Genomic DNA, 16,719 nt, shown 5'->3' on the forward strand with positions numbered 1-16,719 from the left:
CCTGTCCTTAAGCACAGAATAGATGAGTGGCTTGTTTTATTACACAGAGAACCATCCTTCTAGGAAGTGGAGGAAAAGGAGTCAGTGAGGCAAAGAGAGGGAGAGATCCACCTTGAATATCATGATTACACAAGCTTGGAAGTGTTTTCAATTGTTTTCAGACATTTGGTAGGTGGTAGTAAAGCTGACTTTTGAACTATGGCTTAAAAGATGCACTTATACCTCGTGATATAGGAAAATGTGTATGTATGGCTGCATTGAATCCCACTTTACACATGCATGTATAGCTACAAAGATTATGCACACACACAAGTGTTAAATAGTGCTGCATTTGCCATGAACCACCTACAGTGTTCTAATGCAGCAGAGGTTCTTTTTTTTTCTTTTTTTTCTTCTTTTTTTTTTTATCCTCTCTGTCTTGCTACATATTTCATTCCCTTAAATGTGCTCACCAGTGGAACCATTCATAACGCTTAATAACACACTCTACCAGTGATGCACTCTTCAGAATACTGAAATTGATTTTTCTTCTCTTAAAACTGTGACCTGCCAGTGTAGCCTTTGTCCTGCCTCCTAATAACACACGATGTTCCTGACAGCATGGGATGTGAGTGCAGATGTTCTGCAGGCATCTGAAAAAAGCAGCCTCAGTGCAATCTCCAGTGCTGTCGAAGGCATTTAATTTGCTGCAGATCAATGTCTGCTTTGAAGAGGAATAATTAAAGTGTTTTGTTGCTTCCCAAAAGCGTTCTCAAAATTAGGTTTGTATCATCTAATGCTTAATAAGGGGCTAGATATCATATTCGTGAGGCATTTGTTAAACTCATGGATGCTTAACACTTTTGAAATTCAGAGTATTAAGGTAAGAACCTAACTTTAGGCAGGCACTTTAATGATAATGGTTAAAATTGTAAAAGCTGTTAAAAATACCAGAGGTATTTTTATGAGCAGCTACCTGTATGTTCTAGAGCACCTTTGCAGAGGTGCTTCTCCTAGGATAAATTTTAAGAAAAAGGCTGTTCTCTTCACTGCCCTATTGTACCTGCAGCATAGGAAATGGTACTGTTTGTTCTGTATCATGCAGAGCTGCTTCTGCAATTGTCATCCTAGCAAGGTCACAGAGCCATTTCCATGCACTTTATCTAGTCCTTCAAGGCTGGAAGGACAGATTATTTATTTGCTATTAGTCGTTGTTGTTGTTGTTGTTAGCTTTGCTGCAAGTAAATCAGAGTTTGCAGCCTTGGTGCAGAAATTTCCAGGGTCTGTGTAATGCAGATGAATCGATAACTCCTTGTGCTCTTGAACTCTGTGAGTTTAACACCTCTGCAGCATCAGACTGCATCTCGTTGGGTGGTTGCACAGTTCCTGGGGGTGTGGACCACTCTCTTCTCCATTTATGCTTTGTATTGCAGTGGCAGTGACAGCAGATATTGCAGAGTACAGTTAAACATGCTAAATATATAATCCAGCTGCCTTTTAATGCAAGTTGACAGCTGCTGGTGAAGCAGGATGAAATGGTATTCTTGGAGACTTCTGCTACAGGTCACAGTCCAAAAAATATCCCAATCCCTGAAGCTCCTTCTCACAGGGTTTATTCAGCTCTGTTTGGTGTGAAAATCACCAAATTCCTTTACTGAATTAGCTCTTTGTAGTGCTTGCTAACTCTCTACAATGTTGCTTGCTTATTAACAAAAATTTCACAACAGCAGCAGAGTACAGCTCATGCTATTTATTATATCTATACATGAAAACGTTGCCATTTTTGTTGATGCAAAAGTGCATTTTTGTATAGCTGATTTAGTAATGTATTCCAGCTCTGTGTCTTAACTAAGAGCTGAAGTACATTTGCAATCTGATGTTTTACCTTGCTGTCCTGAACAAACAAAATGAAGTTCTCTTGTGGTAAGAAGTGAACTTTATTTTCTTTTTCTCTCTTTGGAGGTGATTTACAGCCATAAGGAGGTAAATAGTTTCTTTCTGGCTGTGGTCAGGAGCCACAGGATCACAGCATGGCTGAGGCTGGGAGGTGCCTCTGGGCACAGCCTAGTCCCACATCCCTGCTCACAGCAGGTTGCTCAGGACCGTGCCTGGCTGGGATTTAAGCATCTCAAGAGGCTGGAGGTTCCGGGGAATATGCAATATCTTCCTTATAGTTTTGCTCTGATGTATTAACTGTATGGCAGTTTCCTAACTCAGAAGGTGTATTTAGGCTCGTTAACATGCTGTTGGATAAACTGCCTGATCTACTTGTGAATTTTCCAGGTTTTTGAAGCTTTAAAGTATTTCATTATAGCAGTGGTTTTTTTATGGGGATATGGCATAACCTGGGACTCAGGCTCATCTGTTTCTGGATCACCTGTGTGCCCTTACGAAAATTTCATCTGTTCTCTTTGTCATTTCTCTCTAGCATATCTCTTTTCTGCTTAGCTTTCTGTGTTTCTGGTGCAGGGGGTGGGTGTGCTTTGGGCTGGGGAGTGCAACAGTGAAATCCTGATCCTGTCCTGGAGATTCTCTAGTGCAGTATGTGGGAATATGGGAAGTAAAATGTTTGCCTTGGAGACTAGCTTAGTCTTTTTTATGTCTAGGAATATTGTTGAATGTGAACATCCAATCTCTGATTCCTAGAAAAGCTGCTTTTTTTACGAGTGAGCAATCATCTTTTCAGTAACTTCTTGACACAAAGACAACTAAGGCTTTTGCTGCTGTCTGGCAGGGATTGATGGCCCAGCTGCTTTTCAAGATGATGTTCAAAAGATAGGAAGTCAAGTGCAGATTCTCACTGTTGGACAGTCTAGCCATGATGAAGATGATGGAGAGAAAGTGGCTAGTGGCCAACAACAGCAAAGCAAGCAAGACCTTAGAACAGCAATGCAGAAAAAAGGTAAGTAGCTAAAGCTTCCTTCATGTGAAGAACACTGTTTGCCTGATGTACATTGACTCCTTTTCCTATTCTCACTCTCAGCCCTAGCCTAAGCAGAGTTTGTTAGTTCTGTGTGTCTTCTCCTCAGAGTCTGTTGGGCTCTATTATGTTACCTAAAAAACCCCAAAACCCCAAACTTAAAAAAAATATAAAGCAATGAGGTTCTCTCTTGTCCTAAGGAACAAGAGCTCGGCAGGCTCTCGGGCATGTGGCTTCCCCATCTGCAGTGCAGTGCCATTATTACAGTACCAGGCAGATGCCAATGCTCACATCCATCTGTTCGCATTTTTCTAACATACAACTCTGGAAATCACTTACTTGATGGCTGAAAACCAGCATGAACTAGCAACGTTCAAACTAGAATATTCATTTTAGTGGTGCAGTCAGTTACACAGTGTTCATGTTTTCGTGGTTTGTGTTCATGGTTGCAGAGGTGAAAAGTACACCACTGCGCATTCTGCAGCATTTCCCACGCAGAGTCCTCAAGTGTTCTGGAGTTTGGTTTTCTCTCCAGAGGCATGCATGCTTTGGGAGGTAGATTGTGTATGTACACATTCATGCATCTGTCCCTTCCTTCCTGCACTGTCATTATCTCCCCTTAGACACTAACCGTAGGAAGGAAAAAAAAATATCCCCAAACCCTCACAAAGCGTTTTCTGAAGACATTTGCTTTGGAGTTGTTCTTCTTCAGTGTACAGCTTTTGAAGCAAAGATGGCTCAAGCCAAGAGTGCTCTGATGCTTTAAGAATAAACTCTTTGTGTATAAAGAGCAAAATGTAAGTGCAAACTTGACTCATGTAGAATGGACTATTCATACCTAAATACCGCCTCTTGTCTGCTGAGCAGTTCTCACTAAGATTCATTTTTTCTGGGATGTTACTCTGCAGATGTGAGCAGCTCCAACTGAAATGGGCAGATTTGCTCCAAGTGTGCTATTTCCTGGGCATTTGAGTTGCAGGGCTGTTGGGCATGACTAACAAGTTCTGATCTGTGTGGTGATTGTGTTGCCTTAGACCATGGCTCAGAATATTTAATCGTTAGGCACACTACTAAACTGAAGCTGATTGACTTAAAAAGTACCCACAGACTTCTCAAATTAGGTCACAGCACTCAGATTTTTACTCGGGGGGACACTTCTAGTTTTGATGGGTTTTTGCCAGGTTGTCAGATATTTTTATTCTCCCCAAATTTGTATTTATTTTTAATAGAAGCAGTGAGTGAAAACTTTTTTGTTTTCTTTGTTTCTGTATATTCTCAAATATATGATATGACCTTTTTTACCAGGTCTAAGTATACTCCTGATCAGAACAGATGCTGCTAAGAGTGAACCACTAGTCTGTTTCAAGTTGAGTGAGGGGGACACTTTTATTTAAATGGGAATACTGAGGTTTATTCATTTTTGTTAACAGCCGAGCTATGCTGGGTGAGACACAAAGACAGGTGACAGAGACAATGCCAGCAGCATCTCTGTAAATTATTTTTACTACGTGTGTATGGTTTGCTGCTTGATACCAGCAGAGGAGGCTTGTTAGAAAATTTTGAATACCCCACTATTCATGTGACACTTTATGCAGAGATAAAGCTCTTCATGTGGATTCCCACTGCCACTTCACTGCTTGTGGCATGTCCTCACTGGCATGTCACCTGAAAAGTGTTTAAAGTTGCTGTCTCTCATCAGGCCTTTCCTTGCATGGAATGGGAGCAAAAGGAGAGGAACACAGAGAGAAGGCACTGCAGAAAGGGACCGGGGGGCCCTGGTCCATGGCAAGCTGAATATGAGCCAGCAGTGCCCTGGCAGCCAGGAGGGACAGCCATGTCCTGGGGGCATCAGGCACAGCATCACCAGCCAGGCAAGGGAGGGGATTGTCCTGCTCTGCTCTGCACTGGGGCGGCCTCACCTCGAGTGCTGGGGGCAGCTTTGGGTGCCACAATATAGAAAAGACATTAAACTATTAGAAATTGTTCAAAGGAGGCCATGAGGATGGTGAAGGGCCTTGAGGGAAGCTGTATGGGGAGTGGCTGAGGGCACTTGGTCTGTTCAGCCTGGAGAAGAGGAGACTGAGGGGAGACCTCATTGTGGTCTTCAAAATCCTCATGAGGGCAAGAGAAGGGGCAGGCACTGATCTCTCCTCTGTGGTGACTAATGACAGGACCCAGGAATGGCCTGAAGCTGAGTCAGGAGAGCTTTAGGTTGGATATTAGAAAAAGGTTCCTCACCAGAGGGTGATTGGCACTGGAAGAGGCTCCCCAGGGCAGTGGTCACAGCACCAAGCCTGGCAGAATTCAAGAAGCATTTGGACAGTACTCTGGGACACATGGTGTGACTCTTGGGGTGTCCTGTGCCCGGCCAGGAGTTGGACTTCGTGATCCTGAAGGGTCCCTTCCAACCCAGCATATTCTATGATTCTATGAAATGCTAACTGGTCTCATGGGAGAAGCTGAATACAGTTGGATAACTGGTTCGTGCCTGTTCTGATCTTTGGCACTAACATGGTAGAGAGAAACTTCTCTTAGCACGCGTCTCTGCTTCCCCAGTGAGTCAAGATCTGTTACAAGACAAGAGGTTATAGGCTACTGAGTGTGAAAAGAATATGCCACTTGCAAGAAAATGCCAAATGCTTTATTTGATTTCTCCATCTGTTGGAAATTGCCATCCTAGAATAATTTGCCTCCTGAAGGAAATATTCGTCCTTTTGATTTCCAAAGTGTTAATCTTTAGAGTTTCTCCCTGCAAAATGAGTCACTAGGACAGAGTCAGACTTCCATAAGTTTTAACACTGAATAACTAACATGTAGTCCTCACACTTACCAGTTTCCAATATGTCTCTGTAGAGGACATGGAATGAGCAATTGGGTCTTAGTTCTTCTTTGCCACCTGAACTTTTGAGATTTAGGGAAGGGATTGATTTCATTTTGGATTCAAAACCAAAACAGGAGCTCCCTGAAGCATTTTTCCCCGCAGGCCATGAACGCACACTTTTCTAAGGCTGGCACAGAACTTTCACCACTAAAGTACTGGTGAGGAAAGAGTGAGCACAGGTGTGGAAATAAACCAGTTCCCTCTGTGGATGTGAATTATGGCCTTATTGTGCAGCTGCCAGCTGAGGAGATGGACTGTGTCTATTACCCATGCATAGAGCCTAGAACATGGTTGTCCTTATTAAGAAATAATGCTTGTGATTAATGAGTGTGGGATTATTAATGAATGAATTCTACAGGCTTTGAAAATATCTGTTGACCTGTGAACTCAGGCCTCCCTTGCATAATCAGATCCTATTGAAAGGTTTTGCTGTCGTGCTCTGTGGTGTATGTCAGCACTGGGGGAGCTGAAGAAGTGGATAATGAGACCTTTCACAGGGCAGCTGAACGGAATGCAAGCATTGCTTATGCTCCTGGTTTACTTTTATACTCTCACTCTTACTACTCTGGTGGTGTTTCACTATCCAGTGTGCATCTGGGTATTCTAAAGGGATATGCACTGAAGTTATTTGAAGCAGCAATGACAGAAAAAAGTATTTTAATGCCTTTTTTTTGCTGTCGTTTTTTTATCTGTTCCAAAATTTGAACTGAAGAAAACCATTACTGAGTCTGTATCTGCTGTTTATATTTCTGTGCATCAGTTTGGTTTGGGGGTCTGCTTGTTACAGACCAAGCTGATATTCCAACAGACTAAACTACAATAAAATCTTTATGAATATCCCTGGAGCTCCCAGAAAAACAGTTTAGAGAGCCTGATTTCATCTTTTGATGATGAGGACACAGTAGGCACAGGGATTGAGGTAGAATTTAGGCCATCTGAATATGAATTTGAATACTTCTTTTAATGTTACTGACTCAATATTGTGCAGAATCTGTGTGTATCACTTATGTCAATCAAGTTGGAGGGGTTTTATTTTGTTTGAATCTAGAAGTAGGCCCAAACTCTACCATGCAGGGCACATCACGCACAGAAGTGTTTGTGGCACAACTGCTCAGTGTGAATGATGTTTCCCGAAACTTCAGCTCTGTGATCCAGGGCTTTTTCCCTTTATTTAAGGTACTGAGAGGGAAGATCACAGCAGGTATAAGCAGGTAGAGGGTGAATTTGATTGTGCAGTGCAGAAATTGTGAATGCAAGCAGCAGCGTTGTGGCCCCATCCCATAAGCCTTTAGCCCTGTATGGAGTCCTCTTGCCAGGTTACTCTTGTTCACTCAATTAAGGGTTTGCAGAATCAAACCCTTGGATTTTTTCCTTTCCCAGATCCCCATGCAAATACATCCTGGTCCTCTTCCACCTCCCAATCCAGTCTTGTCGCCCTGGATCATGTTCCTGGTAAGTACAGCGAGAAGTTAATTATGCCCATGCTGCTTGGCTCTGGAAAGCTGCATTTCATTTATCCTTCTACATTGGACCATAATGGGAATTCTGGACCAAGTGATGTTTTTTGGGTTTTTTTAAAGGATAAAATATATCCTATAATATGTGGAACTTAGAGAGCTTGAACTTAGATATGGGGTGGCTTCATCTGCATGATGCTCTTTGAAAAACTAGGCCTGGCAAATGTCCCACCATTGATGCTTTTTGCTGCTAAGACCTATTTGATGTTCAAAGTTGTGTTTCCCTTTGAAATGTCTGAGGTTTTGAATTCCTGTAAAGTCAAATTTTCAAGTGCTGTAAGGCAGTTCCATTGGCCTGGGCTGATACTATTCTTTACATGAAATAAAGATGCATGAGAACATTTCCTTGATGTGAATGTTTCTTCTTGGTCTAAGATGTGCTCTTCAGCAGATCACATAGGAACAGCTAAAAGTGTGCTGTAAAAGGGCTCGTATTTTAAGTGTGATGGTTTCCAAGTGGCTCTGCTACGTTGTCCTCTCAGCTCCAATTTCAGGTTTATGATTTTGTGTTGTGTTTGAGGTACTTGATTGGGTGAAGATGATCTGAATTTAGTTATTTGCTCCTGTATCAGTGGGTAACTTCATCCTCTCTGTGAAGTGGAAACCATGATGTTTCCTTTCTCTTTTACTTGAATGTTTTGGCTTCTCAGGACAGATGCTGTGTCACCCATGTATTCATGCACTGCCTCACACAATGAGCCACTCTCGCACACCCCCTCACTCACCTGTGAGCCTAAGGGTGCAGCAGTCTGATCAGTGATGTTCTACAGCAACTATGGACAGCTTTAATCTATCAGTGTTTCATATGAGTGTGCTGCTTTCTCCTCAGGCATTTCAAGTAGCATGAACTTTGATGAGGAAGAAGATGAGGAGGATGAAGACAGCTCCAGTTCTTCACAGTTAAACAGTAACACCCGGCCTGGTTCTGCCACGAGCAAGAAATCCAATAAGGTAGGGGCAGAGTTCTGAAGAAGGGGTGTGCAACCTGCTATGTACTGCATGATTTCAGGGTGCACTCAGGACGGGCCTGGCTTTCTTGTTCTGTTTTTAATATGCACTGGAGTATCTCCAAGGTGATTTACTGTGCTAGCTCTCAGGCTTCGCAAGAGCAGGCAATGAACATAATGACTTGAGGAAAAGAATGGCAAATACTGTCTGAACTTGAATCAAGAGAAGGTAAACAGTAGATATTTACCTTTCTACCTCTTGCAGGTGCTCAGAATGATCTTTGTTTCCACTGACTTTTTCTGGGTATTTTCCCACTCTGTTCTCTCTGCTACTATCTGAACATAAAATAAGACTTTGGCTGGTTCAAATATTCTAAATCACAAGGTCTTGCTAAACCAGTTGATGGTGCCCCACTTTTGTATACTGCACTGACTTCTCATCTTTGTTAGATCTCTCTGGAGCTTAAACTCTTGCTTCCTATCCCATTTCTTCCTTTCATCAAAGGCCATCCCTGTCCTTGAGTATGGCTTTCTGACAAGAGTGTGGTGAGATGGGAAGGTGTGAGCCAGGGTTTGCTCTGTAACCACTGTACAGCCTTCTGTCTGTGCAGCCCCCCTGTTCTGCTCTGCCACGTGGGTCTGTACACGGAGCATCAGCAAGGAAATACGTCCTTTGGTTTGATTTCTTTTTAAAGTGCAGCTTCTATCAAATGCCATTTCTTTTTGCTTATAACCTCGTAAATTGAAGTTAAAACCCCTGAATTTTGCTTATTGTTTTAGGAAGTGGCCTCAGCCCCCAGTCCTTCCACAAATGAGCCTCTCATAGATGTGGATGACCTGGAGGAGTTTGCTGTCAGACCTGCTCCACAGGGGGTCACTGTCAAGTGCAGGATCACAAGAGACAAGAAGGGAATGGACCGAGGGATGTACCCTACTTATTACCTCCACTTGGAAAGGGAGCATGGTAAAAAGGTCATAAAATAACTTGAATGGCATACCAGTTGCATCTGAATATTAAAAAAAAAAAATAATAAAGATCTGAAGGAGTCTTACAAAGAAAATGTAATGTTGTATTTTAAATATATTTTTGCTTTCACTAGATTTACCATACAGTCTTCCCAAAGCCAAACAACAGTATCACTTTCTTCCAGTGCCTTTCTTCATCTGTTTAATCTTTGGCCTTAAATAATCCATGCATGGCACCTTTATGTGACTGTCAGCACTTGGGGCTCTCTGCATTCTGTGGCCTGAAAAGCATCTACTTTCAATTCAGCTGGAAGAGCCAGAGCGAGTTAGAATGAAACATTTAACAAAATAGATCAGATTTAATTATTTAAACCATAAATAATGGAATGAGTGGTTGAGAAATCATTTTCCCTTACCAGTTTTTTTTTTTTCCTGGTTTTGCTAAATCCCAGGAGATCTTCTGTTACTTTGCCAGTGATGCTTGAAGACAGAAAAATTGCTTATGGTTGCCTTCTATCAAAGCAGGAAGTGGTGTGTGCTAACCCCTTTAGCATTCTAGAATATGGTTTTTTGCATTGCTTAGGTGTTTCTGTTGGCTGGAAGGAAACGAAAGAAGAGTAAAACCTCTAATTACCTCATCTCTATAGACCCAACTGACCTGTCTCGGGGTGGAGAGAGTTTTATTGGAAAACTGAGGTAAACACTGATAAGTCTAAGAATTTTCTTTATGTAATGTAAAGTTTATTCAATATTAAGAAGCCTGTAAGCCACTATGTCTTCTTAATTAGAGGCCTGACTACATCATGTGATCGTGGTCTTAAAGATCACCAGTATCCAAGGCCTGTTTTCAAAATGTCTGGAGTACTTACAGGATCACATTTTATTAAAAGTCAGCAGGACTGAAATTCTTAAGTGCTCAAAGGCCAGATTCTCAAGGGTGTACCAGCACAACTTATCTTAATGGGATTTTCAGAAGTGCATGTGTACATTGTGTCTAGCCTCTATTGATATAAATACTTTGGAACGCACTGTTACGCAGTCTGCAAATCCCTTTGGTTTTGCCTCTTTCTTAGGATCCAAGTTAGTTATTTACAGGTAGTGGAATGACTTCAGAACCATGTGCTCCTTTTCTGCTTGTCCCCACATGGTACAGCCGGTCTGTACAGCCGTACAGACACCCTACAGCTGTTGATCCCTCCGTGGAGCCTTTGGGTGTATGTTCAGATCACCTGTGCCTGTGTTGTATTTTGCACTCCTTTCCATTGCAATAGGAAAGATTGAGCTCGGTTATGGCTTTATAAAAGTCACTCTCTATATTCTTACAGAGTTTAGTAGTCAGGGAAGAGAGCAGATGGTTTTGTAGAGCGTAAGTGCATTTTAAAAACCAAGCAGACAAACAAAATAACCCCACCCGAGTGTTTCCTTACAGCTTTCTTGAATTTCCTAGTTTGCAAGGTGTTATCAGAAGTCTCCAGCATAATGATAAGGGACCTTTAATATACACTTCTGTACTGTACCTTTACATTTTTGTCAGTTTGGCCTTGCATCCAGGAATTGCCATGTAGCTGGGATTAGAAATAACAACTCTCTGTACTCAATATTTGCCTTTCCTCTGGGACCACAGTACAGTAAAGGATAGCTGTCTGGGGTAGCATTACTGACAAATGGTGATTGGATTTTCCATTTTTTTGGTAGATCAAATCTTATGGGAACGAAGTTTACAGTTTATGACAATGGAGTAAATCCAATGAAAACAACATCCAGCCTGGAGGCGAGTACCCTGCGTCAGGAGCTAGCTGCTATTTGTTACGTAAGTACTGCTCACAGGCACAGCGTGCAGGAAGGGCAGCTCAGTGTCTGAAGCAGCACACTGAATTGCCTTCTCACTTCTGATTATGTAAATCAGCATTCAGACTTTGATGTAACCAGGCAGCTGATCTCCACTAGAGAAACCAGGAGACTCAGTGGAAAGGAGAGGTGAAAAACACTGTGCACTGAACAGGGTTGCCCAGTTCTCACCTTTGGTGAGAAGAAGGTGTTGGAGCTCTTACAGAACTCTCTGGAAGGGGTGGGATCACAGCTTGCAGGCACCACCTGAGGAAACCTCCTGAACTGGGAAGAGTTGTGCACATGGCATTACTGCACTAAAATATGATTGTTTGTTATGGCATTTTGGAGGAGGCCTCTCTGATCCAAACAATAGGTAGCTGGACAGCTAGGTCTGCAGGAGCTGAGAGACTGGGATAAAAACTCTAAAACTCCTTTTTACCAGCAAAAAAACCAAGCAAACCCCAAGCAAAATCCCAAATTCGATTGAATGAGAGCAACTGGGCTCTGACAGGACGGTAGGTAGCATTTGTCAGGAGCAATGCAGACAATCAAGACTTGAAACACAGTTGCTGTTGTTTCATGATTGCTGGATAAGTAACATTTTTGGTGAGAGTGTTCTTTCTGTCCAGAAATATTTGAGCCCAAGAAACCCTTCCAGTTAGAACTGGTATGTACACTGCTACAGAAGGTCGTCTGGTTTCACAAATCAACAACTTCTGATAAAAATATCCAAGAATGACTTTTCTGAAGAGTTCCTGCCCAGCTCTAATCAAGGATGCCTGGAAATCTGTCAGGTTGGGTTCCACCACATACCCTGTGTATGCACAGAGTGCATTCCCAGAAAGGTCAGCTTTGGGCTGTGGGGAGCAATGCATCTGGAAGGTTTTCATGAACAAGAAAGCAGGAGCCATCCTTTCCATGCAAAGTGCTGGGAGTTCTGAAGGAGAGCTGTATTAGCTGCCAGCATGTTCTCTTCCTGCTGCTTAGGATGCAGTTCTAGTGTGGATAAAGTGTAAATAGTGTGTGTGTGTGTGTTCACGTGTGCTGTTACTCAGGCACATGGTTTGTGGTTGGAGACAGACAGATGAACGGATACATATCCGTCCCTTTCTGCTAGATTTGAAATGCTGAGAATTTCCAAAAGTCCAGCTAGCAGGATTTAAAAAGAGATTCCAGGATTTGATGTCAATTTGACTGAAGTCTCAGTAGGAACCTAGTAGAATGTACGTGTTTAATAAAGGTAGTTTTACTGGTTTATATAGGATGGCATTCCCTGGAGCCAGGCAACTAATCTGGTGCAAACTGGAAATGCAAAAAGAAAACAAAAGCCAATTTTTAAGAAGTTATATATTGAGAAATTCAGGCATTGCTTAAGTCAACAACAAATGATACTTGAATGGTGAACAATACCAAATAAAAAGCTCTTTTGGTCAGTAGAGGTAATTAGAAGTATGAGTGTTGGAAAGAACCAAACCATGACCACTGTTTGGAGAATGGGGCTGAGATAAGCTGCTTTTACATGTCTGTTTGTAATCAGCAGTTTGAAACTGGTACATTTGTTTAAGAAAATTACTTGTTCCATTGATATTTTGGTACTAGTGGAGAAAGGCAGCAGGCTTGCAGGTGTGCTGTGGCCAGAGGACAAAATGAAATTGGAATTGTATTTCATTTCAAACTAGCCAGGTTTGCTGAAGTGAGATTATTGTTCCTGGCTTCAGCAGAACCAGAGCAGAGTGCCAGAAAGAGCAGAGCCCAAACACCCTTGTCCTAAGGCAGTCTTTTAATTCCTGCCTTGAGATTTCTCCTGCAGTAAAAGCTATAAAAACAATACTTTGAAAGCGCCACTATGCCTCTCACTGTCCCTCAGCTCATCTGAGCAAGTACCCGTGTGCAGATCAAGCTGTACCCAACTTACTGAGAATGACCTGCTTAATCATCTCAGCAGGTCTAATTTAAACAGGCAGAAACTGGTGATGCTGACTGTGGGATAAATGTGGTGAGGACTCTTTTCATGGAGCTCACCTTAAGATGTGTTTCAAGCAGTGGAAACAGAGTTAGACAAGGACAGAATTTTTTCAGGTTCTGTTGACCGCTTTTACTCCCCTTGTGTTGGCAGCCCAGCATATTAATAAACCTGCAGCAGCACCTAATGGCTGATTGCAGAATTGTTGGCAAAATTTATCCAGGAGCAGTGGGGTGTAACTGTGCCACTGGTGCCAGGGTTTTCTGTACTGGATTCCTTTATATCCATATATCTCACAGTTCAGTTTGCATGAGATTGCAGGCAGGGAGCTCAGCGGATACTCTGAGGTGTGACTCAGGTTTCAGTACAGTAAGAGGCTCTGTGTTCCTAGTCAGGCCTCAGTCACTTGCATTGTGCTCCTCCAGTGTTGTGGGTTCTGTGATTTGGGCCTTCCTTGGAATGGTAGTTTCTACAGAAAGTGTTAAGGACAAGGCACAGCTGTGTGAAACAAGCCCAGGAAGGGCTGCAAGAAAACTGGGGTAATAAAATTGTGAATCTCCTGGCAGCTGCTGGGATATTTACCTTGCTGCTTTCATCATGGCAGCTATTGGCACTAAAGCAACATGCTTACATAATTATTTGAAAGAGTGTAAGATTTTAAAGGCAGCCCTGGGGAGAGGCTCTGTGTTCTTGCAGCCCAGTTTACTGTGAGGCTGACTGGACGGGCTAAGGCAGAGAGTGCAGCTTCTGAGCAATACTGGGCTAAGTCCTGAGCTGATATAAATCATTGGTGTCCTGGTTGAGTCCATAGGGCTCTGCCAGTGAAGAACATTTGTGTTCCTGTGTAAACCAAGACTGACAGTGGTGTTAAAATGGTGTGAAATCAGAATTTGGTTTATGTTCCCCTAATAATGCCCTTTGTAGTCTTGAATTTCCACACACAAAACAGTGGAGGAGGGAAATAAAAGAGAAGCAGGGAGTGAGGCAGCAGGTGAGGTAATTTTAATAATTTTCCTCCCATATTCCATGTTTCTGTAATTTCAGTCTGGTACTGTGAGTTTAGCAAAAGGGTAGCATTTGCCAGCACAGTGTGTGATAATTGGTGATGGTGGTAATGTGCAGCTAGTAACCATTCTCTTATCATGTGCCAGAAGTACCAATTTCAGCCTTTCTGAGTAAACCCAAGGAATATAGCCCTGTTTTTACCTCTGCTTGTTGGGAGGGAAGTGATTCAGCACTATTATTTAATTTTACCTTCAACGATGTCTTTAACCAGTCAGCATCTAAATTAATTATGTACAGCGTAACTGCAGCTTGAGGGAAGAATAACTTGTAAGGCATAGCAGAGAAGCCCAAAATTGTCAGTACTTAGTGGAAAATAAGCATAAGCATGAATCTTTTCTTAGAACTTGTCCTCTGCTGTGCTGAGTCTCTCCTACTTATAAAATCTGCTGGCAGTCAAATCAGTTTTCATCTTAGCATGATGCAGAACCAACTGAACTGATAACATGTTTTACTCTGCCAAAGGACGGGACATAAATGATTCAGAAAAGAGACAGAATCTTCCCATTAATATGGAGAGTGAGGAAGATATGTGAATATGCCTGGATTGCTTCAGGAGCATGCAGTAAAATACTCCAGTAGAATTTCTCTTGCATGCATGCAAATCTTTAATGAGTTGTGGAATATCTCCAGATGGTTTGCTGGAACAGGCAAAGTTATTTCAAAGGTCTGATGGTGGCAAAGCTGCAGGTATTTTAGGTGGGTATTTTCAGATGTTTCTAGTGAGTTGAGATGCATGGATTTTTGCTTGCAAAAGTAGAGATGTTTTAATAAGTTTAGTGTTCCATAAAATCAGGACACTTTAATTAAAAATATAAACGCAGAGACAACTGAATATATCACTTTTAAATGTCCCAGTGGTAAAGCTGCACCAGCTGGAGCCAGGGGTTCTTGGCATCTTGTGGTATGTTGCTGGGAACAATGGGAGATGTTCTTCCTGAGATTCCTTAGTGTATATCCAAAGCTCTTCATTTCGAAATGGTAAATGGGAAAAAAATACATGCGACTGAAAAAAGCTATCACAAAACATGAGGAGATGGACCTTGAGATGTCACTGTTTCACTTACTGGAGTTAATGCTAAAATCAGGTTTTACTGGAAAATACTGCTCTTCACCTTTTCTGGTTCCAAAGCAGGTGATAATTCACTGAAATATTTGGCCCTGGTTGCTTCTGTGGGAGAAAAAAAGTGTCAGGCGAAAATAAGGCTTTCGGCTGGTTTAGGTTTTAATGGCTGTGTTTTGAGGGGACAATGCAGTGCTGGAGTGCTTTTGTGAAAAGCTGGTCAGAAAAGTGTCAAACCATGTTTAATGGAAGAACTTGTATTTTGCATGGATTTATTTTTGCTGCCCATGTGATGTCTTTACTTTCCCTGTCTTCATAGCTAGAAAATTTGCCCTTGCGCTAATGTGTTTGTTTTTTTACCGTGGTCATCTCTAAGCATAACATACCTGAAGACTTTGAAAACCACAGCATTGCTAACAGATGCTCTGACTAGCATTTTGTTTGCTTTTCTGCTGGCTCTGGAATAAATGAGCTGGTCCCATATATTTAATTTTGTCTCGCATCAAAATGTGTGTCTGCATTTTATGATTTTTAAATTGCAGCTACTTTATTTTGGGATCTAGCAGTAGCCAAGCAATCTGGTTAATTCATATCCTTTTTTAACAAAGGGATTAAAAAAAAAAAAAATTATATTAAGGTTGCTGGCAGCCAGTGCTAGGAGTGTTTTTGGAAACCTCTCTATTTTCATTTTTCCTGTTGTCGGAGCTTCTAAGACAAGGCTAGAAGGTTTGGCAGTGCCAGTGGAGGTGGGAGTTTCAAGATGTTTTTTGAGTTGACTAACAAATAACTTCCCTGGGCTGCCACTGTGTCTTTCTGTTGAAGAAATTAACTTTAAAAATAAACATGACGAAATCTTTTCTAAACATTTTTAGGAAACAAATGTCCTGGGGTTTAAAGGACCTCGTAAAATGAGTGTGATCATACCGGGAATGAATATGGATCATGAAAGAGTTTCCATCAGACCACGAAATGTAAGTCGTACTGGCAGCCAACACTAAAAATTACTTGAATTCTTCTAGAGGTTAATAAAATGGTATTTGAACAATTACAGAACAATGGGATCTGTGACTACTGCTGTGACTCACAAAAGCACTACAAATAAAGTATTTTGATAACAAAAGATACAGCTGACGTTTCTGTGGAAAAGACTTAAATGCACATTTGCATTTAGATCTTCAGAGTTCTCAGTTTCATTCATTGAAGCTGTTTTGAGGGTCAAGGATAAGAGTTTAGTCTTTGGGCCAGGATTGATGAATTTTTTCTTCCCTGTTAATGTATTTTTTGTCACATGAGCATGTTAAACTGAAGTGTGTATCTGTGGTGTGTGCAGGAACACGAGACGCTTCTTGCAAGGTGGCAGAACAAAAATACAGAGAGTGTCATTGAGCTGCACAACAAAACACCAGTCTGGAATGATGACACCCAGTCCTATGTTCTGAATTTCCATGGTCGAGTCACACAGGCCTCGGTGAAGAACTTCCAAATTATCCATGATAATGATCGTAAGTAGAGCTCTCTGTCTGTAAGGTGTCGGAACAGCACTGCGTGCACAGCATGGGAGGGATCTTCCCTGGCAGTTGTCACCTGAGCA

At 41.9% G+C, this 16,719-nt stretch overlaps 1 protein-coding gene across 8 annotated transcripts in view; it reads left to right on the forward strand.

The window, feature by feature from the left end:
* Positions 1–16,719, forward strand: part of TUB (TUB bipartite transcription factor) — a 146,725-nt gene that overhangs the window by 117,345 nt on the left and 12,661 nt on the right. For 5 of the 8 annotated variants that reach the window (XM_048305758.1, XM_048305755.1, XM_048305757.1 and 2 more), the window contains 8 exons: positions 2,714–2,881; positions 7,161–7,232; positions 8,127–8,248; positions 9,025–9,216; positions 9,794–9,906; positions 10,906–11,020; positions 16,001–16,099; positions 16,459–16,630. In XM_048305758.1, the coding sequence (XP_048161715.1) occupies positions 2,714–2,881; positions 7,161–7,232; positions 8,127–8,248; positions 9,025–9,216; positions 9,794–9,906; positions 10,906–11,020; positions 16,001–16,099; positions 16,459–16,630 (1,053 nt within the window). The remainder of the gene's footprint in view (positions 1–2,713; positions 2,882–7,160; positions 7,233–8,126; positions 8,249–9,024; positions 9,217–9,793; positions 9,907–10,905; positions 11,021–16,000; positions 16,100–16,458; positions 16,631–16,719) is intronic. The other 3 variants (XM_048305760.1, XM_048305761.1, XM_048305763.1) reach the window with 1 other exon arrangement.

This window comes from Corvus hawaiiensis, chromosome 6 (assembly GCF_020740725.1).
Source record: "Corvus hawaiiensis isolate bCorHaw1 chromosome 6, bCorHaw1.pri.cur, whole genome shotgun sequence".
In the NCBI taxonomy this organism is placed as follows: domain Eukaryota; kingdom Metazoa; phylum Chordata; class Aves; order Passeriformes; family Corvidae; genus Corvus; species Corvus hawaiiensis.